Source organism: Panulirus ornatus, chromosome 71 (genome assembly GCF_036320965.1).
Source record: "Panulirus ornatus isolate Po-2019 chromosome 71, ASM3632096v1, whole genome shotgun sequence".
NCBI classification, from domain to species: Eukaryota; Metazoa; Arthropoda; class Malacostraca; order Decapoda; family Palinuridae; genus Panulirus; species Panulirus ornatus.
The window spans coordinates 2,075,582-2,103,349 of NC_092294.1; the positions used below are offsets into that span (position 1 = coordinate 2,075,582).

General features: G+C 44.6%; 1 protein-coding gene across 5 annotated transcripts in view; it reads right to left on the reverse strand.

The window, feature by feature from the left end:
- Positions 1-27,768, reverse strand: part of LOC139747993 (uncharacterized) — a 585,795-nt gene that overhangs the window by 30,103 nt on the left and 527,924 nt on the right. For all 5 annotated transcript variants that reach the window (XM_071660527.1, XM_071660528.1, XM_071660529.1 and 2 more), the window contains one exon: positions 9,777-9,901. In XM_071660527.1, the coding sequence (XP_071516628.1) occupies positions 9,777-9,901 (125 nt within the window). The remainder of the gene's footprint in view (positions 1-9,776; positions 9,902-27,768) is intronic.

Sequence of the window (27,768 nt, forward strand, 5' to 3'; positions counted from 1 at the left end):
CGTGACAAGTACCATAGTGAAGTCTGCACGAAGATCTTTAGTCAGATATCACATTTACTCTCATCATACTAGGGTAATGAATGCTACAGCGCAACTCAAAATTTTTTCCACTTCATCCTTTCATCTCTAATTTGGTCCCCTCCTTCTCCACACAGATATCCTCTTATTATATATACATATATATATATATATATATATATATATATATATATATATATATATATATTTTTTTTTTTTTTTTTTTTTTTTTTTTATACTTTGTCGCTGTCTCCCGCGTTTGCGAGGTAGCGCAAGGAAACAGACGAAAGAAATGGCCCCACCCCCCCCCCCCCCATACACATGTACATACACACGTCCACACACGCAAATATACATACCTACACAGCTTTCCATGGTTTACCCCAGACGCTTCACATGCCTTGATTCACTCCACTGACAGCACGTCAACCCCTGTATACCACATCGCTCCAATTCACTCTATTCCTTGCCCTCCTTGCACCCTCCTGCATGTTCAGGCCCCGATCACACAAAATCTTTTTCACTCCATCTTTCCACCTCCAATTTGGTCTCCCTCTTCTCCTCGTTCCCTCCACCTCCGACACATATATCCTCTTGGTCAATCTTTCCTCACTCATTCTCTCCATGTGCCCAAACCATTTCAAAACACCCTCTTCTGCTCTCTCAACCACGCTCTTTTTATTTCCACACATCTCTCTTACCCTTACGTTACTTACTCGATCAAACCACCTCACACCACACATTGTCCTCAAACATCTCATTTCCAGCACATCCATCCTCCTGCGCACAACTCTATCCATAGCCCACGCCTCGCAACCATACAACATTGTTGGAACCACTATTCCTTCAAACATACCCATTTTTGCTTTCCGAGATAATGTTCTCGACTTCCACACATTTTTCAAGGCTCCCAAAATTTTCGCCCCCTCCCCCACCCTATGATCCACTTCCGCTTCCATGGTTCCATCCGCTGACAGATCCACTCCCAGATATCTAAAACACTTCACTTCCTCCAGTTTTTCTCCATTCAAACTCACCTCCCAATTGACTTGACCCTCAACCCTACTGTACCTAATAACCTTGCTCTTATTCACATTTACTCTTAACTTTCTTCTTCCACACACTTTACCAAACTCAGTCACCAGCTTCTGCAGTTTCTCACATGAATCAGCCACCAGCGCTGTATCATCAGCGAACAACAACTGACTCACTTCCCAAGCTCTCTCATCCCCAACAGACTTCATACTTGCCCCTCTTTCCAGGACTCTTGCATTTACCTCCCTAACAACCCCATCCATAAACAAATTAAACAACCATGGAGACATCACACACCCCTGCCGCAAACCTACATTCACTGAGAACCAATCACTTTCCTCTCTTCCTACACGTACACATGCCTTACATCCTCGATAAAAACTTTTCACTGCTTCTAACAACTTGCCTCCCACACCATATATTCTTAATACCTTCCACAGAGCATCTCTATCAACTCTATCATATGCCTTCTCCAGATCCATAAATGCTACATACAAATCCATTTGCTTTTCTAAGTATTTCTCACATACATTCTTCAAAGCAAACACCTGATCCACACATCCTCTACCACTTCTGAAACCGCACTGCTCTTCCCCAATCTGATGCTCTGTACATGCCTTCACCCTCTCAATCAATACCCTCCCATATAATTTACCAGGAATACTCAACAAACTTATACCTCTGTAATTTGAGCACTCACTCTTATCCCCTTTGCCTTTGTACAATGGCACTATGCACGCATTCCGCCAATCCTCAGGCACCTCACCATGAGTCATACATACATTAAATAACCTCACCAACCAGTCAACAATACAGTCACCCCCTTTTTTAATAAATTCCACTGCAATACCATCCAAACCTGCTGCCTTGCCGGCTTTCATCTTCCGCAAAGCTTTTACTACCTCTTCTCTGTTTACCAAATCATTTTCCCTAACCCTCTCACTTTGCACACCACCTCGACCAAAACACCCTATATCTGCCACTCTGTCATCAGACACATTCAACAAACCTTCAAAATACTCATTCCATCTCCTTCTCACATCACCACTACTTGTTATCACCTCCCCATTTACGCCCTTCACTGAAGTTCCCATTTGCTCCCTTGACTTTTTATTCTCCCTAAAATTTACTGATAGTCTCTCACCCCAACTCTCATTTGCCCTTTTTTTCACCTCTTGCACCTTTCTCTTGACCTCCTGTCTCTTTCTTTTATACTTCTCCCACTCAATTGCATTTTTTCCCTGCAAAAATCGTCCAAATGCCTCTCTCTTCTCTTTCACTAATACTCTTACTTCTTCATCCCACCACTCACTACCCTTTCTAATCAACCCACCTCCCACTCTTCTCATGCCACAAGCATCTTTGGCGCAATCCATCACTGACTCCCTAAATACATCCCATTCCTCCCCCACTCCCCTTACTTCCATTGTTCTCACCTTTTTCCATTCTGTACACAGTCTCTCCTGGTACTTCCCCACACATATATATATATATATATATATATATATATATATATATATATATATATATATATATATATATATATATATATAATACCTGATATGTATATTCATGGCTACAGAGGTTAATTAACACTCTCTGGAGCCTGTAACATATACAAGTCAGAAAATCTTAGCGTCTGTGCCCCGCCATCAACACATGCGATACATGTTGTTATCTTGTTTCTAAGATCAAGTTACTGGCGGTTCGCTATGAAGGGTGATCTTGAGGCTCTGTATAGACCATCATTACGTAACACCAGGAAACCTTGGATGAGGCTCCTGCAAGTCCAGACCTGTACTTCTTGCGAGTAGGGAAACGACGGAGTCTACTGAAATAGAATCGACCCTGACAAGACAGCACTCCCTCCCATATACTGACGATGGTGTAACCCACACGCTTACTCTCTGCCTCTATAAACACCTTCCACTCCTCCTCAACTCCTGTAGAACCAGAGACTCTCATGCTATGCCATTCTTCACTCAAGTCTCTCTCAGTGTCACTGTACACACGCCTCTCTTCACAGTCTGCGAAATTCAGTCACACATACACGTCATATTTCTTACTATCAACCTTCACCTGTACTTATAAATGAACCAGACATTCCACCTACAACCACTCTCACACCGCTGTCAATGAGCATATACTCTAAAACCTCCTGTTGACCCGCAACTCCACCTACCCACGTTCACGACCCATGTATACCCAGTCATCATTCCTCTCTAAACACACACCTCCCAGTCTCCGTTTACACCACACCGTATGGTGACCCAGGTATGACCACTGTTGCCACATCATCCACACTTGGATTTGGATTCCGTAATACACAGATCCGATCCCTTATACCTCTCACACAGATCCGATCCCTTATACCTCTCCTCCAAATTGCTTTTGTTTCTTCAATCCTATCACTGACTGGGGTATACGCACTACCAAATACCCACCTCTCATACTCTACTTTCAGGGTAAACTAAGGTAAATTCGACCTCAGCTCCATGCATTCTTTAATCCAATCCCTTGTACCACCATTCATAGCGAATGCAAATACTGTATCTCGCAGTTCAGTCCCGGAAAAGATTGATTTCTTTCACTAGAATGAACATTCTTTACTTTCAAAAATCGAGTTTGAACAGCATATACTAATCATTTTCTGAAGGAAAGTCTAGATCGTGAAGACCAGGAGTTCTGTGTATTTTATGAAGGTACTGTGTTGTGTGCCTGGCAAGTTTTAGCTCGATCGGATCAGGAATGCATGAAAGGCGGACACACTGTGGTATTTTGCCGGACAGAAAGGAAAGGAAATGTTGGAGAAACATTGCGTGTCCTTCCTGGGGACAAGACGTGGAGAGGATCTCCCAGTATTTCTCACACATATATCAATACAAACACACATGCATATATTTTGCTTTGTCGCAGTCTCCCGCGTTAGCGAGGTAGCGCAAGGAAACAGACGAAAGAATGGCCCAACCCACCCACATACACATGTATATATATACACGTCTACACACGCAAATATACATACCTATACATCTCAACGTATACATATATATACACACACAGAGATATAGATATATACACATGTACATAATTCATACTGTCTACCTTTATTCATTCCCATCGCCACCTCGCCACACATGAAATAACAACCCCATCCCTCCTCATGTGTGCGAGGTAGCGCTAGGAAAAGACAACAAAGGCCACATTCGTTCACACTCAGTCTCTAGCTGTCATGTAATAATGCACCGAAACCACAGCTCCCTTTCCACATCCAGGCCCCACACAACTTTCCATGGTTTACTCCAGACGCTTCACATGCCCTGATTCAATCCACTGACAGCACGTCGACCCCGGTATACCACATCGTTCCAATTCACTCTATTCCTTGCACGCCTTTCACCCTCCTGCATGTTCAGGCCCCGATCACACAAAATCTTTTTCACTCCATATATACTTCAAGAGAAGAGGAACATCCGGTAAGCAGACTCATGAAACTGTGCACAACACCTACGTCGATGAGTCACAAAAGAACACATGAGTCAGGAACAGGCCACAGGATCTTCGTGTTTCATTTTCTTTGTGGCTACCAGCAGAAACTCCTATATTGAACCAACAGAAAACTGTGTGTGTGTGTGTGTGTGTGTGTGTGTGTGTGTGTGTGTGTGAGCATGGTTGCGTATATATATATACACACACACACACACACACACACAACCATAACCAAAAACACTGTCATAATGTTCAAATAACTTGAAAAAGTTACAATCAAGAGTTCTACAAGTCACAGATTATCACTTTCTGCTTGGGAGTCTCAGAAACATTCCAGGTAGATAATCTAACACATTACACGTAGATAACACATCGCACGTAGATAACACATCGAACGTAGATAACATAACACATCGCACGTAGATAACCTAACATATCGCACGTAGATAATCTAACACATTGCACGTACATAACCTAACACATCGCACGAAGATAACCTAACACATCGCACGTAGATAATCTAACATATATTGCACGTAGATAACCTAACACATCGCATGTAGATAACACATCGCACGTAGATAACCTAACACATCGCACGTAGATAACCTAACACATCGCACGTAGATAACCTAACACATCGCACGTAGATAATCTAACACATTGCACGTACATAACCTAACACATCGCACGTAGATAACACATCGCACGTAGATAACCTAACACATCGCACGTAGATAACCTAACACATCGCACGTACATAATCTAACACATATTGCACGTAGATAACCTAACACATTGCACGTACATAACCTAACACATCGCACGTAGATAACACATCGCACGTAGATAACCTAACACATCGCACGTAGATAACCTAACACATCGCACGTAGATAATCTAACATATATTGCACGTAGATAACCTAACACATTGCACATACATAACCTAACACATCGCACGTAGATAACACATCGCACGTAGATAACCTAACACATCGCACGTAAATATCTTTTACAATCTGAGGGACAAAAGGCTTCAGGAAAACTAATTAGATCTTGAATTACGTTGTGTTGTGTCGCTGAATCGCTGATTAACTGCTTCATTAGCAGCGTTGCTTCATTATTATGAGTTAGATCAAACAACATCTTTTGAGAAGCGAGTCTTCAGTTTGAGTCTAGCGAACATGTATTAATACCGGACTCCACCTTCGCAGGGTTACCACGCTAGTGAGAAGTGACTTTGGCGAGGCTGCATCGCTGCAAGTACAATCTCCTCAAATAAATTTTCACTTCAAAGGAGTCTACCACTTCCCAGCTAGTGGGTTATCTTCATAGATCCCAATTAGTTGATTGGGACGTGCAGGAAGGTCTAACTACATTTCTAATAAACTGTGCTTCTCTTTTGAGAGTTATTTAACTACACAAAAGGGGTGGATGTCGGTAAGCGACCTAAACTACATGTAGATAGTGAAAGAAGTGTTTAATTGAAGTAAGATCGTATGGACAGAAGAAGAGGAAGACTTAGATCAGACTGCTGATAGCACAGACAGAAGTAAGTTAGAGGTGGCAGAAAGACGATGGTTCGATACCAAACCTTACCGAACCTGAAGCACAGAAACCTCCCAGCACCGCTCAACCTTCCAGAACGGCCTGTCGGTCGGGAGCAATGGGCAACCCTGCCAAGGCGTCCACCGCCCGCCCGACAACCCGACCTCAGGAACTGGTACCTGCCCGGGAGCCACGGGAGAACAGACTAATCCCGCACACCCTATGCCAACAAAGGGGAGATGACCTTCGACCTGCTCGACGGCCGACACCAGATGTTCGAGGCAGGCCCGATTATGTTACCCTGTGCTCTTGGACCACATTCGGTAGGGGGAATGCGTCCAGGTTAGGGCTTTGACACTGCAAACCTCTAGGTCCCGGTGTGTCAGCCCTAGCCCAATGAGAGCACTCGCACTCTCTTGACACCATGCACCTCGCCAGTTGACAGTGGCTGATGTTAGGTGCACGGTGTCTTTGCCGGTTAGATCCCGTACGCCCTGTAGGACTTCCGGGGTGCCGTAATAACTGCACTTGTGCCTGTGTGCAGTTGAGAGTGCGAGGTGGACACCAGAGACCTGGGCATCTATTATCCAGGCCTCTGTACCTTTGGAAGCCATGATGTCCGGCTTCCTAAAGGACCCCGCAATAGGGATGCGAGGCTCACAGACCACTTGGTACCCCCTCTGTCTCAATCGTCCGGCCAAAAATGCACAGATGTTATCGTGCCGTCTGACACGACCCCCATGGGTACGAGGGCACATCTGAGCGATGTGCCCCAGTGTCCCAGGTTTACGACAGGTGTCACAGAGGCCGTTGATCTCGGGCCGGCCTCTGGACGCCCTGGCTAGGGTCGGCAGCGCGCCTATCCTGACTTGGACGGCCTTCACATAGTCCGAACCGGACAGGAAACGGTTCCCGCTGGTGACCCATCTGCTAACCTGAGGCACGGCAGCAGATGGAGCGAGAGCCGCTCCGTCAACAGTACTGACTATGTTGGACCTCCATGCGTGCAGGCGTTCGGACTTGTTACCCGCCTGCCGACCAGCAATGCGTGCGGGTCCGGCCCAGCGCTGCAGTTTGCTCATTACTGCAGGCTCCCGAACTGCCGCATGAATCACCGGGTCGGTCGAGGTGAGTAACTTCTCGAACCGCGCTTGTTTATTAAGACGGACGGTCGAGACAAAGTCCGGTATACCCAAGCCCCCATCTCCTGTAGCCGAGTGAAAGTATGCGCAGGGCACGTCATGGGCTAGGCGGAGCCAGCGGCGGACTGCCACTCGCACCTGCCTGTCCATACGTGCTAGCTGCGTCTTATAAACTTCACCTAGCACCAGTCGATGATTGAGCTTGGGCACCAAGTGTCCCACAAGCAACGCAACTCTTTGCTGAGGTTTTAGAGGGGCTCTGGTGATGTTTAGGAGCCCCTCTTCTAGCAGGGCGCCGTAGGACTTTCGCCGCCCCTTAGATCCGACCAAGATGCCGAGGTACTTATACTCGTCCTCAGCATTCATGGAACCGACAGCGCTGCCCAAGACTTGGAATGTCCTCTGTTGATTGACATACCAAGTCTTGCGTTTGCCGTCGACTTCCATGCTGAGGGTACGGCACTTTCCCGGGTTGACTTGAAGTCCACCCCCCGCAAGGGTCTCAGCCATGACATCAATTGCCTTCTGGAGGCCAGTGGGCGTCTGTGCTACCAGAACCAGATCATCAGCAAATGCAAGTGCTGATACCCGTTGGTCACCCAATTTCACTCCCACGCCTGTCTCTTTTACTCTTGTGATTCCCTCGTCAATCACAAGGTTAAAAAGGATAGGCGATAAGGGATCACCTTGTTTGACCCCACGAGTCATATTCACCTTGTCCGCATTATCGTCACTTCCTTCGATGTGGGTGAAGGCCCGGTCGTACGACGACATAATATATGCCCTGACAGCGGCAGGAATGCCTTTCCGCGACATGGCCCGCTCGATAGTGTTGTGATAAACACTATCGAATGCTTTTGCCATGTCGAGGAATGCCAGGTGCACACCGTGGGCGTGTGCCCGCGCACGACCGGCGATCGCATCTAAGATCGTGAGGTTCTCAAGACATCCGTCTATAGGGACGAATGCCTTTTGAGCATCATCGATCTTGATGAGGCGCGTAATGCGGCTGCTAAGGATCTTGTGTAGCAGTCGGACTATGACACATGAGATGGTGATTGGTCTAGAGTCCTTTGGTTCAGTGGGATTGGGGACTTTAGGTATTAGCACTGTGCGGTTTGCTTTCAGTGGCTCTGGTAGGGTGGACGTAGCCATCCACAGGTTGAATGTCTTAGCGAGAATCCTTGGGGGGATGGACTTCAGTAACCTGGTCGACATCCCGTCAGGTCCAGGGGCAGATGTTCGGGTGGCTTTGAGGTGGTGTGCTACCTCGCCTACGGTGACAACCTCTGCTAGTTGTCCACACTCCGGGTCATAATCGGTTATGGCACGCGTATCGGGCTCAGACGCCCGGGAGAAGAGGGCCCCCAAAAGGGAATAAGGCGATCCGGCCCAACCGAAGTTGGCGGTACCTCCCAGTCACCTTTCAAGACCTGTCCAGCGGCCAGAGACCTATTGTCATGATAGAGCCTCTGTACTCTCCGGTATTGTTCACGTCTAAGCTTATTTCCTCGCAAAGGAACCTCCTCCGCTTGGCGTGCACGGCCAGAGTTCGCTCGCTGTCTTGAATTCCCTTCTCCACGATTTGGACGGTCATCGGGTGAGCGGCAGGAGTTTACCACATGAGTGGCATGCTCTGCGGCTCCCCTGATAGCGGCAAGGCTGTCACCACGACGCAAATGGTCAATGGCTTCATTTAGGATGTCCTCACCCCACGATGTAGTTGTGGGGCCAGGGCCTAAAGAGTCAAGATATGTGACAGTCTCCGCCACAAAGGAAGCAATTGTCTGGGGTTGTTGGGGTACCCGCGGGACAACGGGGACGGTTAAAACCGTGGGAGGGAGGTACGTCTCACCACTGGAATCCGCTCCCACGGACATCCCTGTCCGCGGGGCATCTTCCGATGCGTTGCCCCGCGGTGTGCCTACCCTTGCGGCTGAGACACGCCTCATAGTTGGCTCCCCATCCGTCACCTCGCCTTCGTCGTCCTCGTGTAGTGGATTGAAATTCGAGATCAGTTCCTGAACCCTGGTGGAGGTAGCGCAGCTTTAGTGCTGCAGGAGCTCTTGGGAAGAGGTCTTGGGAAACACCTGGAGCCTTCCAATAATGTTATCCATTTGTGAGTTTCTTCGCTATCATTTATATGTCATAATATTTCTTATATTTGCCTGGGGAAATATCATTCCCCTTTTATAAATGCTGAAATAAACTGAAAAGAAAACGGATCACAGATGCAGTAACAGAATATACACAAGAAGGCATACCAATCATCAAGAGTTAAATATGTATGTTGTCTTGAGTGTATTAAGTAAGACATCAGACATTGTAACAGATGAAGTTTGAAGGTTGGGCTGACTACAGGCAACTGTAGGAGGATAGAAGTTCTCGCCCCCAAACTCCACTTTCTGAGATGAATGTGAACTCCCTAAAGGCACCATATTGTCTCCCTGGTTGAGATATGCCTAGCTAGTAGAACACGTCCTCTCCCAGGACATCACCGTCTCTGCTGGAAGACCTCCTACCCCCCCGGTGGAGCAGTACTCACCAATGACAGTCTGGGCGTTATCTTTGAGCGTGAAGGCACTGAGCACGACGGGCGGGCTGACCCCTTCCTCGTTAGATACGCGAACCACCAAGGCGAACTCCTGACCCGCCTGCAGACCACCGACGCTGAGGGAGACAAACATAGGTCAAGTGTTAACAGGGTCAGGTGGGTAGTGTACCACCTGCACACCACTGGGTAGATGGTTATTGTACCACCTGCACACCACTGGTTAGATGGCTAGTGTACCACCTGCACATCACTGGTTAGATGGTTAGCGTACCACCTGCACACCACTGGTGAGATGGTTAGTGTACCACCTGCACAACACTGGTGAGATGGTTATTGTACCACCTGCACATCACTGGTGAGATGGCTAGTGTACCACCTGCACACCACTGGGTAGATGGTTATTGTACCACCTGCACACCACTATTTAATGGATAGCGTACCACCTGCACACCAGTGGTGAGATGGTTAGTGTACCACCTGCACACCACTGGGTAGATGGTTAGTGTACCACCTGCACACCACTGGTTAGATGGTTAGTGAACCACCTGTACACCACTGGTTAGATGGTTAGTGTACCACCTGCACACCACTGGTTCGATGGTTAGTGTACCACCTGCAAACCACTGGTTAGATGGTTAGCGTACCACCTGCGCACCACTGGTTAGATGGTTAGTGTACCACCTGCGCACCACTGGGTAGATGGTTATTGTACCACCTGCACACCACTATTTAATTTAATGGATAGCGTACCACCTGCACACCACTGGTGAGATGGTTAGTGTACCACCTGCACACCACTGGTTAATTGGTCAGCTACCACCTACACACCACTGGTTAGATGGTTAGTGTACCACCTGCACACCACTGGTTAGATGGCTAGCGTAACACCTGCACACCACTGGTTACATGGTTAGTGAACCACCTGCACACCACTGGTTACATGGTTAGCGTACCACCTGCACACCACTAGTTAGATGGTTAGCGTAACACCTGCACACCACTGGTTAATTGGTCAGCTACCACCTACACACCACTGGTGAGTTGGTTAGTGTACCACCTGCACACCACTGGTTAGATGGCTAGCGTAACACCTGCACACCACTGGTTAATTGGTCAGCGTACCATCTGCTTACCACTGGTTAGATGGTTAGCGAGCCACCTGCACACCACTGGTTAGATGGTTAGCGTACCACCTGCACACCACTGGTTAAACGGTTAGCGTACTACCTGCACACCACTGGTTAGATGGTTAGCGTACCACCTGCACACCACTGGTTAGATGGCTAGCGTACCACCTGAACACCACTGGTTAGATGGTTAGTGTACCATCTGCACACCACTGGTTAGAACATGGTTCTCTTGGTTACTTAACACACTCCTTTCTATCACCATTATCACCACAGTCATCATCACAACCACTGCTCAAGCATCACTATTTTCACCATCACACTACCACTATCAATACTTGAGTACGACTATTACCACCATCATTACGACCACTGGTAACAGCATTATCAAATCACCTATCACCATTATCACCATTAGCAGAAACACCATCACAGCTACACAACTTCCTCTCACTGTCAACACAATCTTCAATATGAAACAATATCATCACTATAGCCAACACTGACTTCACTATCACATTTTCTAACACCATCTCTATCACCATCATCATCATCATTATCATCACCATGACCTTCCTTTTAGGTATAGCGGTAAGCGTTCTTGACCGTGACGCACTCACAGGCTGCCCAGGGTCGAACGCATAGGTTCGCATCCTAGTTGCGGCAGTCGGTCCACAGTCAACCTAGCTGTTCATCCTCTCTTAGAGATTGGTCGAGAGAGAGAGAGCATTAATGAGGTGGCTTCGAGTAGGTCATTCAACTACTGGCACCGTCTCAGCTAACATAAAAATATATATAGCCTCACTTCCACCACTTTTATGGCAAGAATCAACACTATTATTACACACCTCACTATCACAACCACTATATCCATAACCAGCACTATCATCATCACCATCGTTATCACAACTATCATAACCGTAACCATTGTAACAGCGGCCGCCATCACCAGCAACACAAATACGTCATCACCAACACTAGCCCTACCAACACTGTGTTCTCCACCACCACCAACACGAGCAAGTGAGGTCGTATAAAATCCCCACCACCACCATCACCATCACCAGCCCCACTGGGAAGGCACTGTGCAGGAAACAATCGATATAGCTCCAGTGTGCCGTAATGACCGACCAGATGTTGACCAAAAACCTGGATGGTTTCCTCAACCAACCCCACTTCATCTTCATTTCTATGTTCCCGTTTTCTACAGGAAGTCTAATTATATCATGAAATTGTTGTAAATGTAAAGAAAACATTTGTCTACAACAGAAACGCTACTTCTACGCCAAATGCTCCTGACATCACCTATCATTACAACACCATAAACATCGCTTCAACATATCCTTAAGACCTTTCACGCCCACTATACAAGTACCACAACACATAACATTACCACACTTTACCGACATGACCTGTGGTCCTAACGAGGGGACGTGACTGCAGGAGACCCATAGAGAGACTCCTGTGGCAGGAAGTAACCCAATAAGTATATACGTTTTTTTTAATTCTCTTATTGCACTTTGTCGCTGTCTCTCGCGTTAGCAAGGTAGCGCAAGGAAACAGACGAAAGATTGGCCAAACACGTCCACACACGCACATATACATACCTATACATTTCAACGTATATATATATATATATATATATATATATATATATATATATATATATATATATATATATATATATATATATATATTTCTTTTTTCTTTTTCTTTGCTTTGTCGCTGTCTCCCGCGTTTGCTAGGTAGCGCAGGGAAACAGACGAAAGAAATGGCCCAACCCACCCCCATACACATGTATATACATACGTCCACACACGCAAATATACATACCTACACAGCTTTCCATGGTTTACCCCAGACGCTTCACATGCCCTGATTCAATCCACTGACAGCCCGTCAACCCCGGTATACCACATCGATCCAATTCACTCTATTCCTTGCCCGCCTTTCACCCTCCTGCATGTTCAGGCCCCGATCACACAAAATCTTTTTCACTCCATCTTTCCACCTCCAATTTGGTCTCCCACTTCTCCTCGTTCCCTCCACCTCCGACACATATATCCTCTTGATCAATCTTTCCTCACTCATTCTCTCCATGTGCCCAAACCATTTCAAAACACCCTCTTCTGCTCTCTCAACCACGCTCTTTTTATTTCCACACATCTCTCTTACCCTTACGCTACTTACTCGATCAAACCACCTCACACCACACAATGTCCTCAAACATCTCATTTCCAGCACATCCATCCTCCTGCGCACAACTCTATCCATAGCCCAAGCCTCACAACCATACAACATTGTTGGAACCACTATTCCTTCAAACATACCCATTTTTGCTTTCCGAGATAATGTTCTCGACTTCCACACATTCTTCAAGGCTCCCAGGATTTTCGCCCCTTCCCCCACCCTATGATCCACTTCCGCTTCCATGGTTCCATCCGCTGCCAGATCCACTCCCAGATATCTAAAACACTTTACTTCCTCCAGTTTTTCTACATTCAAACTTACCTCCCAATTGACTTGACCCTCAACCCTACTGTACCTAATTACCTTGCTCTTATAGGTATGTGTAGGTATGTATATTTGCGTGTGTGGACGTATGTATATACATGTGTATGGGGGGGGGTTGGGCCATTTCTTTCGTCTGTTTCCTTGCGCTACCTCGCAAACGCGGGAGACAGCGACAAAGTATAATAAATATATATATATATATATATATATATATATATATATATATATATATATATATATATATATATATATAATCTTTTTTTTTATTTTGCTTTGTCGCTGTCTCCCGCGTTTGCGAGGTAGCGCAAGGAAACAGACGAAAGAAATGTCCCAACCCACCCTCATACACATGTATATACATACACGTCCACACACGCAAAAATACATACCTATACATCTCAATGTACACATATATATACACACACAGACACATACATATATACCCATGCACACAATTCACACTGTCTGCCTTCATTCATTCCCATCGCCACCTCTCCACACATGGAATACCACCCCCCTCCCCCGTCATGTGTGCGAGGTAGCGCTAGGAAAAGACAACAAAGGACGCATTCGTTCACACTCAGTCTCTAGCTGTCATGCAATAATGCCCGAAACCACACCTTTTCACATACAGTCCCCACACTACTTTCCATGGTTTACCCCAGACGCTTCACATGCCCTGATTCAAACCACTGACAGCACGTCAACCCCGGTATACCACATCGATCCAATTCACTCTATTCCTTGCCCGCCTTTTACCCTCCTGCATGTTCAGGCCCCTATCACTCAAAATCTTTTTCACTCCATCTTTCCACTTCCAATTTGGTCTCCCACTTCCCCTCGTTCCATCCACCTCCGACACATATATCCTCTTAGTCAATCTTTCCTCACTCATTCTCTCCATGTGCCCAAACCATTTCAAAACACCCTCTTCTGCTCTCTCAACCACGCTCTTTTTATTTCCACACATCTCTCTTACCCTTACGTTACTTACTCGATCAAACCACCTCACACCACACATTGTCCTCAAACATCTCATTTCCACACATTCTTCAAGGCTCCCAGGATTTTCGCCCCCTTCCCCACCCTATGATTCACTTCCGCTTCCATGGTTCCATCCGCTGCCAGATCCACTCCCAGATATCTAAAACACTTTAATTCCTCCAGTTTTTCTCCATTCAAACTACCTCCCAATTGACTTGACCCTCAACCCTACTGTACCTAATAACCTTGCTCTTATTCACATTTACACCTTAACTTTCTTCTTCACACACTTTACCAAACTCAGTCACCAGCTTCTGCAGTTTCTCACATGAATCAGCCACCAGCGCTGTATCATCAGCGAACAACAACTGACTCACTTCCCAAGCTCTCTCATTCACAACAGACTTCAAACTTGCCCCTCTTTCCAAAACTCTTGCATTCACCTCCCTAACAACCCCATCCATAAACAAATCAAACAACCATGGAGACATCACACACCCCTGCCGCAAACCTACATTCACTGAGAACCAATCACTTTCCTCTCTTCCTACACGTACACATGCCTTACATCCTCGATAAAAACTTTTCACTGCTTATAACAACTTGCCTCCCACACCATATATTCTTAATACCTTCCACAGAGCATCTCTATCAACTCTATCATATTCCTTCTCCAGATCCATAAATGCTACATACAAATCCATTTGCTTTTCTAAGTATTTCTCACATACATTCTTCAAAGCAAACACCTGATCCACACATCCTCCACCACTTCTGAAACCACACTTCTCTTCCCCAATCTGATGCTCTGTACATGCCTTCACCCTCTCAATCAATACCCTCCCATATAATTTACCAGGAATACTCAACAAACTTATACCTCTGTAATTTGAGCACTCACTCTTATCCCCTTTGCCTTTGTACAATGGCACTATGCACGCATTCCGCCAATCCTCAGGCACCTCACAATGAGTCATACATACATTAAATAACCTTATCAACCAGTCAACAATACAGTCACCCCCTTTTTTAATAAATTCCACTGCAATACCATCCAAACCTGCTGCCTTGCCGGCTTTCATCTTCCGCAAAGCTTTTACTACCTCTTCTCTGTTTACCAAATCATTTTCCCTAACACTCTCACTTTGCACACCACCTCGACCAAAACAGTTGAGGGAATAATTGGTATACATGGGGTGTTCAGTGTTATAAATGGAAATGGTGAAAAGCTTGTAGATTTAAGTGCTGAAAAAGGACTGGTTATTGGGAATACCTGGTTTAAAAAGCGAGATATACATAAGTATACGTATGTAAGTAGGAGAGATGGCCAGAGAGCATTATTGGATTACGTGTTAATTGACAAGCGCGCGAAAGAGAGACTTTTGGATGTTAATGTGCTGAGAGGTGCAACTGGAGGGATGTCTGATCATTATCTTGTGGAGGCTAAGGTGAAGATTTGTAGGGGTTTTCAGAAAAGAAGAGTGAATGTTGGGGTGAAGAGGGTGGTGAAAGTAAGTGAGCTTGGGAAGGAGACTTGTGTGAAGAGGTACCAGGAGAGACTGAGTACAGAATGGAAAAAAGTGAGAACAATGGAAGTAATGGGAGTGGGGGAGGGATGGGATGTATTTAGGGAATCAGTGATGGATTGCGCAAAAGATGCTTGTGGCATGAGAAGCGTGGGAGGTGGGTTGATTAGAATGGGTAGTGAGTGGTGGGATGAAGAAGTAAGATTATTAGTGAAAGAGAAGAGAGAGGCATTTGGACGATTTTTGCAGGGAAAAAATGAAATTGAGTGGGAGATGTATAAAAGAAAGAGACAGGAGGTCAAGAGAAAGGTGCAAGAGGTGAAAAAGAGGGCAAATGAGAGTTGGGGTGAGAGAGTATCATTAAATTTTAGGGAGAATAAAAAGATGTTCTGGAAGGAGGTAAATAAAGTGCGTAAGACAAGGGAGTAAATGGGAACTTCAGGGAAGGGCGCTAATGGGGAGGTGATAACAAGTAGTGGTGATGTGAGAAGGAGATGGAGTGAGTATTTTGAAGGTTTGTTGAATGTGTTTGATGACATATATATATATATATATATATATATATATATATATATATATATATATATATATATATATATATATATATATATATATATATATATATTTTTTTTTTTTTTTTTTTTTTTTTTTTTTTATACTTTGTCGCTGTCTCCCGCGTTTGCGAGGTAGCGCAAGGAAACAGACGAAAGAAATGGCCCCCCCCCCCCCCCATACACATGTACATACACACGTCCACACACGCAAATATACATACCTACACAGCTTTCCATGGTTTACCCCAGACGCTTCACATGCCTTGATTCAATCCACTGACAGCACGTCAACCCCTGTATACCACATCGCTCCAATTCACTCTATTCCTTGCCCTCCTTTCACCCTCCTGCATGTTCAGGCCCCGATCACACAAAATCTTTTTCACTCCATCTTTCCACCTCCAATTTGGTCTCCCTCTTCTCCTCGTTCCCTCCACCTCCGACACATATATCCTCTTGGTCAATCTTTCCTCACTCATTCTCTCCATGTGCCCAAACCATTTCAAAACACCCTCTTCTGCTCTCTCAACCACGCTCTTTTTATTTCCACACATCTCTCTTACCCTTACGTTACTTACTCGATCAAACCACCTCACACCACACATTGTCCTCAAACATCTCATTTCCAGCACATCCATCCTCCTGCGCACAACTCTATCCATAGCCCACGCCTCGCAACCATACAACATTGTTGGAACCACCATTCCCTCAAACATACCCATTTTTGCTTTCCGAGATAATGTTCTCGACTTCCACACATTTTTCAAGGCTCCCAAAATTTTCGCCCCCTCCCCCACCCTATGATCCACTTCCGCTTCCATGGTTCCATCCGCTGACAGATCCACTCCCAGATATCTAAAACACTTCACTTCCTCCAGTTTTTCTCCATTCAAACTCACCTCCCAATTGACTTGACCCTCAACCCTACTGTACCTAATAACCTTGCTCTTATTCACATTTACTCTTAACTTTCTTCTTCCACACACTTTACCAAACTCAGTCACCAGCTTCTGCAGTTTCTCACATGAATCAGCCACCAGCGCTGTATCATCAGCGAACAACAACTGACTCACTTCCCAAGCTCTCTCATCCCCAACAGACTTCATACTTGCCCCTCTTTCCAAGACTCTTGCATTTACCTCCCTAACAACCCCATCCATAAACAAATTAAACAACCATGGAGACATCACACACCCCTGCCGCAAACCTACATTCACTGAGAACCAATCACTTTCCTCTCTTCCTACACGTACACATGCCTTACATCCTCGATAAAAACTTTTCACTGCTTCTAACAACTTGCCTCCCACACCATATATTCTTAATACCTTCCACAGAGCATCTCTATCAACTCTATCATATGCCTTCTCCAGATCCATAAATGCTACATACAAATCCATTTGCTTTTCTAAGTATTTCTCACATACATTCTTCAAAGCAAACACCTGATCCACACATCCTCTACCACTTCTGAAACCGCACTGCTCTTCCCCAATCTGATGCTCTGTACATGCCTTCACCCTCTCAATCAATACCCTCCCATATAATTTACCATATAATTTATATATATATATATATATATATACACAGACATATACATATATACACATGCACATAATTCATACTTGCTGCCTTTATTCATTCCCGTCGCCACCCCGCCACACATGAAATGACAACCCCTCCCCCCCGCATGCGCGGAAGGTAGCGCTAGGAAAAGACAACAAAGGCCAGATTCGTTCACACTCAGTCTCGAGCTGTTATGTATAATGCACCGAAACCACAACTCCCTTTCCACATCCAGACCCCACAGAACTTTCCATGGTTTAGCCCAGACGCTTCACATGCCCTGGTTCAATCAATTGACAGCACGTCGACCCTGGTATACCACATCGTTCCAATTCACTTTATTCCTTGCACGCCTTTCACCCTCCTGCATGTTAAAGCCCCGATCGATCAAAATCTTTTTCACTCCATCTTTCCACTGCAATTTGGTCTCCCACTTCTCCTGATTTAATTTTAGGGGGAGTAAAAATATGTTTTGGAAGGAGTTAAATAAAGTGCGTAAGACAGGAGAACAAATGAGAACATCGGTGAAGGGGGCTAATAGGATGATAACAAGTAGTGGTGATGTGAGAAGGAGATGGAGTGAGTATTTTGAAGGTATGTTGAATGTGTTCGATGACAGAGTGGCAGATATAGGGTGTTTTGGTCTGGGTGGTGTGCGAAGTGAGAGGGTTAGGGAGAATGATTTGGTAAACAGAGGAGAGGTAGTAATAGCTTTGAGGAAGATGAAAGCCGGCAAGGCAGCGGATTTGGGTGGTATTGCAGTTGAATTTATCAAAAAAGGTGACTGTGTTGTTGACTGGTTGGTAAGGAGATTTAATGTATGCATGACTTATGGTGAGGTGCCTGAGGATTGGCGGAATGCATGCATAGTGCCCTTGTACAAAGGCAAAGGGGATAAAGGTGAGTGCTCAAATTACAGAGGTATAAGTTTGTTGAGTATTCCTGGGAAATTATAAGGTAGGGTATTGATTGAGAGGGTGAAGGCATGTACAGAGCATCAGACTGGGGAAGAGCAGTGTGGTTTCAGAAGTGATAGAGAATGTGTGGATCAGGTTTTTGCTTTGAAGACTGCATGTGAGAAATACTCAGAAAAGCAAATGGATTTGTATGTAGCATTTATGGATCTTGAGAAGTTATATGATATAGTCGATAGAGATGCTCTGTGGAAGGTATTAAGAATATACGGTGTAGGAGGCAAGTTGTTAGAAGCAGTGAAGTTTTTATCGAGGATGTAAGATATGTGTATGAGTAGGAAGAGAGGAAAGTGATTGGTTCTCAGTGAATGTAGGTTTGCGGCAGGGGTGTGGGATGTCTCCATGGTTGTTTAATTTGTTTATGGATGGGGTTGTTAGGGAGGTGAATGCAAGAGTTTTGGAGAGAGGGGCAAGCATGCAGTCTGTTGTGGATGAGAGAGCTTCGGAAGTGAGTCACTTGTTGTTCGCTGATGATACAGCGCTGGTGCCTAATTAGGGTGAGAAACTGCTGATGTTGGTGACTGGGTTTGGTAAAGAGTGTGAAAGAAGAAAGCTGAGAGTAAATGTGAATAAGAGCAAGGTTATTAGGTACAGTAGGTGATGAGGAAGGGGGAAAGGATTTACTTTGAGGGATAAGTCAATTGGGAGGTAAGTTTGAATGGAGAAAAACTGGAGAAGGTGAAGTGTTTTAGATATCTGGGAGTGGATTTGGAAGCGGAAGTGAGTCACAGGATGGGGTAGGTTGCGAGGTTTCTGGCAGCATTGGAAAATGTGTGGAAGGCGAGAACATTATCTCGGGAAGCAAAAATGGGTATGCTTGAAGGAATAGTGGTTACAACAATGATATATAGTTGAGAGGCGTGGGCTATGGAGTTGTGCGGAGGAGGGTGGATGTGTTGGAAATGAGATGTTTGAGGACAATATGTGTTGTGAGGTGGTTTGATCGAGTAAGTAATGAAAGGGTAAGAAAGATGTGTGGTAATAAAAAGAGTCTGGTTGAGAGAGCAGAAGAGGGTGTTTTGAAATGGTTTGGTCACATGGAGAGAAAGAGTAAGGAAAGACTGACAAAGAGGATATATGTGTCAGAGGTGGAGGGAACGAGAAGTGGGAGACCAAATTGGAGGTGGAAAGATGAAGTGAAAAAGATCTTGAGCGATCGGGGCCTGAACATGCAGGAGGGTGAAAGGCGTGCAAGGAATAGAGTGAACTGGAACGATATGGTATACCGGGGTCGACTTGTTTTCAATGGATTGAACCACGGCATGTGAAGCGTCTGGGGTAAACTATGGAAAGTTTTGTGGGACCTGGATGTGGAAAGGGAGCTGTGGTTTCGGTGCATTATACAAGACAGCTAGAGACTGAGTGTGAACGAATGTGGCCTTTGTTGTGTTTTCCTATCGCTACCTCGCGCGCATGAGGGGGGAGGGGGTTGTCATTTTATGTGTGGCGGGGTGGCGACGGGAATGAATAAAGGCAACAAGTATGAATTATGTACATGTGTATATATGTATACATATATCTATATATATATATATATATATATATATATATATATATATATATATATATATATATATATATATACGTTGTATATATATATATATATATATATATATATATATATATATATATATATATATACACTTATCCCCGGGGATAGGGAAGAAAGAATACTTCCCACGTATTCCCTGCGTTTTCCTAAAGAAAGAACAGAGAAGGGGGCCAAGTGAGGATATTCACTTAAAGGCTCAGTCCTTTGTTCTTAACGCTACTTCGCTAACGCGAGAAATGGCGAATAGTATGAAAATATTATTTATTTTTATTTATTTTGCTTTGTCGCTGTCTCCCGCGTTAGCGAGGTAGCGCAAGGAAACAGACGAAAGAATGGCCTAACCCACCCACATGCACATGTATATACATACAAGTCCACACACGCAAATATACATACCTATACATCTCAATGTATACATATATATACACACACAGACATATACATATATACACATGTACATAATTCATACTGTCTGCCTTTATTCATTCCCATCGCCACCCCGCCACACATGGAATAACAACCCCCTCCCCCCTCATGTGTGCGAGGTAGCGCTAGGAAACGACAACAAAGGCCACATTCGTTCACACTCAGACTCTAGCTGTCATGTAACAATGCACCGAAACCACAGCTCCCTTTCCATATCCAGGCCCCACAGAACTTTCCATGGTTTACCCCAGACGCTTCACATGCCCTGGTTCAATCCATTGACAGTACGTCGACCCCGGTATACCACATCGTTCCCATTCACTCTATTCCTTGCACGCCTTTTACCCTCCTGCATGTTCAGGCCCCGATCACTCAAAATCTTTTTCACTCCATATATATATATTGGAAAGGATCACAATTTTGCGCGTGATCAAGATATTCCTATGAGTCCACGGGGAAAAATGAAACATGATAAGTTCCCAAGTGCACTTTCGTGTAATAATCACGTCATCAGGGGAGACAGGAGAGAGAAATATAAGTTAGTTGATATACATCAAAGAGACGAAGCTAGGACGCAATTTGGTAAACGAATGTATATCAACTGACATTTATTTCTCTCTTTTGTCTCCCCTGATGATGTGATTAGTATACAAAAGTGCACTTGGGAACTTATCGTGTTTCATCTTTCCCCGTGGACCCATAGGAATATATATATATATATATATATATATATATATATATATATATGGTTGTTTAATTTGTTTATGGATGGGGTTGTTAGGGAGGTAAATGCAAGAGTCCTGGAAAGAGGGGCAAGTATGAAGTCTGTTGGGGATGAGAGAGCTTGGGAAGTGAGTCAGTTGTTGTTCGCTGATGATACAGCACTGGTGGCTGATTCATGTGAGAAACTGCAGAAGCTGGTGACTGAGTTTGGTAAAGTGTGTGGAAGAAGAAAGTTAAGAGTAAATGTGAATAAGAGCAAGGTTATTAGGTACAGTAGGGGTGAGGGTCAAGTCAATTGGGAGGTGAGTTTGAATGGAGAAAAACTGGAGGAAGTGAAGTGTTTTAGATATCTGGGAGTGGATCTGTCAGCGGATGGAACCATGGAAGCGGAAGTGGATCATAGGGTGGGGGAGGGGGCGAAAATTTTGGGAGCCTTGAAAAATGTGTGGAAGTCGAGAACATTATCTCGGAAAGCAAAAATGGGTATGTTTGAAGGAATAGTGGTTCCAACAATGTTGTATGGTTGCGAGGCGTGGGCTATGGATAGAGTTGTGCGCAGGAGGATGGATGTGCTGGAAATGAGATGTTTGAGGACAATGTGTGGTGTGAGGTGGTTTGATCGAGTAAGTAACGTAAGGGTAAGAGAGATGTGTGGAAATAAAAAGAGCGTGGTTGAGAGAGCAGAAGAGGGTGTTTTGAAATGGTTTGGGCACATGGAGAGAATGAGTGAGGAAAGATTGACCAAGAGGATATATGTGTCGGAGGTGGAGGGAACGAGGAGAAGAGGGAGACCAAATTGGAGGTGGAAAGATGGAGTGAAAAAGATTTTGTGTGATCGGGGCCTGAACATGCAGGAGGGTGAAAGGAGGGCAAGGAATAGAGTGAATTGGAGCGATGTGGTATACAGGGGTTGACGTGCTGTCAGTGGATTGAATCAAGGCATGTGAAGCGTCTGGGGTAAACCATGGAAGGCTGTGTAGGTATGTATATTTGCGTGTGTGGACGTATGTACATGTGTATGGGGGGGGGGTGCATTTCTTTCGTCTGTTTCCTTGCGCTACCTCGCAAACGCGGGAGACAGCGACAAAGTATGAAAAAAAAAAAAAAAAATATATATATATATATGCATGTATGATAACCATGAGGAAATATTGAACATGAAATATCCTGAGCGATTCTGTTGAATACACATCTTCAGGGGAAAGTATTAATGTGTCAGGAAACAGCGAAGGCAGTATATATGGAGGATGAGGTATGGCTCCCGGCGTTGTGTGTTGTTTGACAACTGGAGTCAGACGAACAGCCTTGTCATAGACTTGTTCGTCGGTCAGAACATGTGAAGGTATACACACATCCTGTCCACGATAAACCCAGCCAGTTTATACAGTACATCGCTAACATTCATGTTGTGCGTGTGTGTCTGTATGTTTAGGAAGAGAAGATTCAATAATATTTCTCATCATAAAGTTAAGAGTAAATGTGAATAAGAGCAAGGTTATTAGGTACAGTAGGGTTGAGGGTCAAGTCAATTGGGAGGTGAGTTTGAATGGAGAAAAACTGGAGGAAGTGAAGTGTTTTAGATATCTGGGAGTGGATCTGGCAGCGGATGGAACCATGGAAGCGGAAGTGGATCATAGGGTGGGGGAGGGGGCGAAAATTCTGGGAGCCTTGAAGAATGTGCGGAAGTCGAGAACATTATCTCGGAAAGCAAAAATGGGTATGTTTGAAGGAATAGTGGTTCCAACAATGTTGTATGGTTGCGAGGCGTGGGCTATGGATAGAGTTGTGCGCAGGAGGATGGATGTGCTGGAAATGAGATGTTTGAGGACAATGTGTGGTGTGAGGTGGTTTGATCGAGTAAGTAACGTAAGGGTAAGAGAGATGTGTGGAAATAAAAAGAGCGTGGTTGAGAGAGCAGAAGAGGGTGTTTTGAAATGGTTTGGGCACATGGAGAGAATGAGTGAGGAAAGATTGACCAAGAGGATATATGTGTCGGAGGTGGAGGGAACGAGGAGAAGAGGGAGACCAAATTGGAGGTGGAAAGATGGAGTGAAAAAGATTTTGTGTGATCGGGGCCTGAACATGCAGGAGGGTGAAAGGAGGGCAAGGAATAGAGTGAATTGGAGCGATGTGGTATACCGGGGTTGACGTGCTGTCAGTGGATTGAATCAAGGCATGTGAAGCGTCTTGGGTAAACCATGGAAAGCTGTGTAGGTATGTATATTTGCGTGCGTGGACGTATGTATATACATGTGTAAGGGGGTGGGTTGGGCCATTTCTTTCGTCTGTTTCCTTGCGCTACCTCGCAAACGCGGGAGACAGCGACAAAGCAAAAAAAAAAAAAAAAAAAAGTAATTACAAATTTGTCCTTACAGCCTTTTTTGTTATCATGTCTAACATATATAAACAATGCTCTGGACCCTTTTACTGTCCTTACACTATATTTATGTTGTTAAAGTCTGGCAGACAGATCCTTATTAGTGTGTCCTACATATCAAGTATTAAGATTTTTTGCAAGATATTGTGTATATACATCCAACTTTTCCTTTTCATTATATACGGCTGCTCCCTTCACGCAACAAGCCTGTTCCATCCACACAACAAGCCTGTTCCATCCACACAACAAGCCTGTTCCATCCACACAACAAGCCTGTTCCATCCACACAACAAGCCTAAGTCGTATATCATTACCCAGCGATAGGGGATGACCAGTGTTGGCACTGTACAGCACCGATGAACGTTTTGAACCCCAAACAACGAAATACATGACGTTTTTTAATTCATACTATGCACAAAACCTGGTGCCCAGTTTTCTCCAGTTTAGATCAAATAAAATAAATTTACAACATTCACGTGTGTACCAAAATTGTTAAAAACATTTTCTTCACTGTGATGTTAAGAACATGCAACAATGTCCTCACAGCACTTGTAAGAAATTAAAACAGCAGAAAATAGTCTATAGGGCATTTATGAAGGTTCATTCAATCCATCTGTGTTGACTAATTGAAATGTATAGAGTTCTTCGATTAACTATGGATGGCTCGACTCCGAAAAAGATTATATTCAACTAATTTAATAGTTTTGTCTTTGCATGAGGAGGATGCACTGGTTTGGGCTTGAAAACCTCTATATATCCATAGTCGACCATACGTATTCCACTTAATCCCTATTGCAACCTTCACAAGGAGTTTCTTGCTTTAGTGAACTCTCTTCTTTGTTCAGATCCTAAAATGTAGATGAAGCCTTCAGCAATAGCAATACTGTTATGAATATTCTCGTCAAAAACTCGCTAGAAAAATACAGATGGCTGTGTGTTCTGAATCCATGGCAAACATTTGAATATCTCTTATACAGGAGAGATTGAGAGGAATCCTTCTAGCAGAACTGAACAACATAACTGTTGTTTGATGACAGGGCTGGCTCCCAGTGCCTTGTTTGTACACGATAGAAATAATAACTGGACGATAAATTCGTCAGTTGAATCTTGTAAGTCTGATCAATAATCGTTAAATATTCTCTTATTAATCATATAAAGACTTGCAAGACTGATAGTTTTGTCGAAGGCAAATTTTGTAAATAGGTTAATTTAGTTTGACCGTTCGTGACAAATTATTTAACAGGTGCGGTGTGCCCGACGCTCTACCACAGGCCAGACATGTGGGCCGTAAATACATTATCCCTTGTCCATATACATCAGCAGTACACAGACATATGGGCCGGAAACACGTTTCCCGTGACCAGCAGTGCACTGAATTTTCGTTCGCAAATTCTCCCTGATGAAGATGATATTACACGAAAGTGTTAGGAACTTTTTGAGTTATATTTTTCCTCGTGGTTAGCAGAATATATGGAGAGAACAGAAGAGTGTGAGCTGAAATGGCCTTGACAAATGGAGAGAATGAACGAGGAAAGGTTGACAAAGAGGAAATATGTGTCAGAGGTGGAGGGAAGAGGGAGAACCGGGATACCAAATTGGAGTTGGAAGAAAGTAGTGAAAAAGATTTTGAGCGATCGGGTTGTGAACACGCAGGAGGGTGAAAGGCGTGCACGGGATAGAGTGAATTGGAAAGATGTGGTATACTGGAGTCGACGTACTGTCAGAGGACTGTAAATGATCGCCGTTTCTCACGTTAGGGAGGTGGCGCCAATGGAAGAGCAGTGTGGTTTCAGAAGTGGTAAAGGGTGTGTGGATCAGGTGTTTGCTTTGAAGAATGTATGTGAGAAATACTTAGAAAAACAGATGGATCTGCATGTAGCATTTATGGATCTGGAGAAGGCATATGATAGAGTTGACAGAGATGCTCTGTGGAGGGTATTAAGAGTATATGGAGTGGGAGGTAAGTTGCTAGAAGCAGTGAGTGTGTTTATCAAGGATGTAAGGCATGTGTACAAGTGGGAAGAGAGGAAAGTGATTGGTTCCTAGTGAATGTTGGTTTGCGGCAGGGGTATGTGATGTCTCTATGGTTGTTTAATTTGTTAATGGATGGGGTTGTTAGGGAGGTGAATGCAAGAGTTTTGGAGAGAGGGGCAAGTATGCAGTCTGTTCTGGATGAGAGGGCTTGGGAATTGAGTCGGTTGTTCGCTGACGATACAGCGCTGGTGGCCGATTCGGGTGAGAAACTGCAAAAGTTGGTGACTGAGTAATTGTGAATAAGAGCAAGATTATTAGGTTCAGTAGGGGTGAGTGACAAGTTGGGAGGTAAACTTGAACGGAGAAAAACTGGAGGAAGTGAAGTGTTTTAAATATCAGGGACTGGATTTAGCAGCTGATCGAACCATGGAAGCGGAAGTGAGTCACAGGATGGGGGAGGGGGCGAAGGTTCTAGGAGCGTTGAAGAATGTGTGGAAGGCGAGAACGTTATCTCGGAAAGCAAAAATGGGTATGTATCCAATAATGTTATATGGTTGCGAGGCATGTGCTGTAGATAGGGTTGTGCAGAGGAGGGTGGATGTGTTGGAAATGAGATGTTTGAGGATAATATGTGGTGTGAGGTGATTTGATCGAGTAAGTAATGAAAGGGTAAGAGAGATGTGTGGTAATAAAAAGTGTGGTTGAGAGAGCAGAAGATGGTGCATTGAAATGGTTTGGTCACACGGAGAGAATGAGTGAGGAAAGATTGAAAAAGAGGATATGTGTGTCAGATGTGGAGGAAACGAGGAGAAGTGGGAGACCAAATTGGAGGTGGAAGGATGGAGAAAAAAAGATTTTTAGCGATCAGGGCCTGAACATACAGGAGGGTGAAAGGCGTGCAAGGAATAGAGTGAATTGGAACAATGTGGTATGCCGGGATCAACGTGCTGTCAATGGATTGAACCAGGGCATGTGATGCGGCAGGGGTAAACCAAGGAAAGTTTTGTGGGGCCTGGATGTGGATAAGGAGCTGTGGTTTCGGTGCATTACACATGACAGTTAGAGACTGAGTGTGAACGACTGTGGCCTTTGTTGTCCTTTCCTAGCGCTACATCGCGCGCGCGCGTAGGGAGAGGTTGCCATTTCATGTAAGGAGGGGTGGCAACGGAAATGGATGAAGGCAGCAAGAATGAATATGTACATGTGTACATATGTATATGTCTGTATAATTATATGTAAGTATACGTTGAAAGGTATAAGTATGTATATGTATTCGCTTATGTATATACATGTGTATGTGGGTGGGTTGGGCCATTCTTTCTGTCTGTTTCCTTGCGCTATCTCGCTAACGCGCGAGACAGCGACTAAGTATAATAAATATAAAATTGATAAAATATATATGCCTACATAGCAAGGTAAGGTCTAAAACACATGATGATTCTCCATCTCGTTTATAATACGGACACCAGAGGCCCCTGTTCATAGCCAAGCTCGACAGACCTTTCCATGCTTTCCCATAACAACTTCCTATGTCCTGGTTCAGCTCCCTGACAGCACGTCGGTCCTTGTATACCACATCGCTCTGACTCGTTCTATCCGATATATACGTCTGACCCTCCTTTGTGTTCAGACCTCGATAACTCAAAGTCTATTTCACTCTCTCCTTCTATCCCCCCATCAGTATTC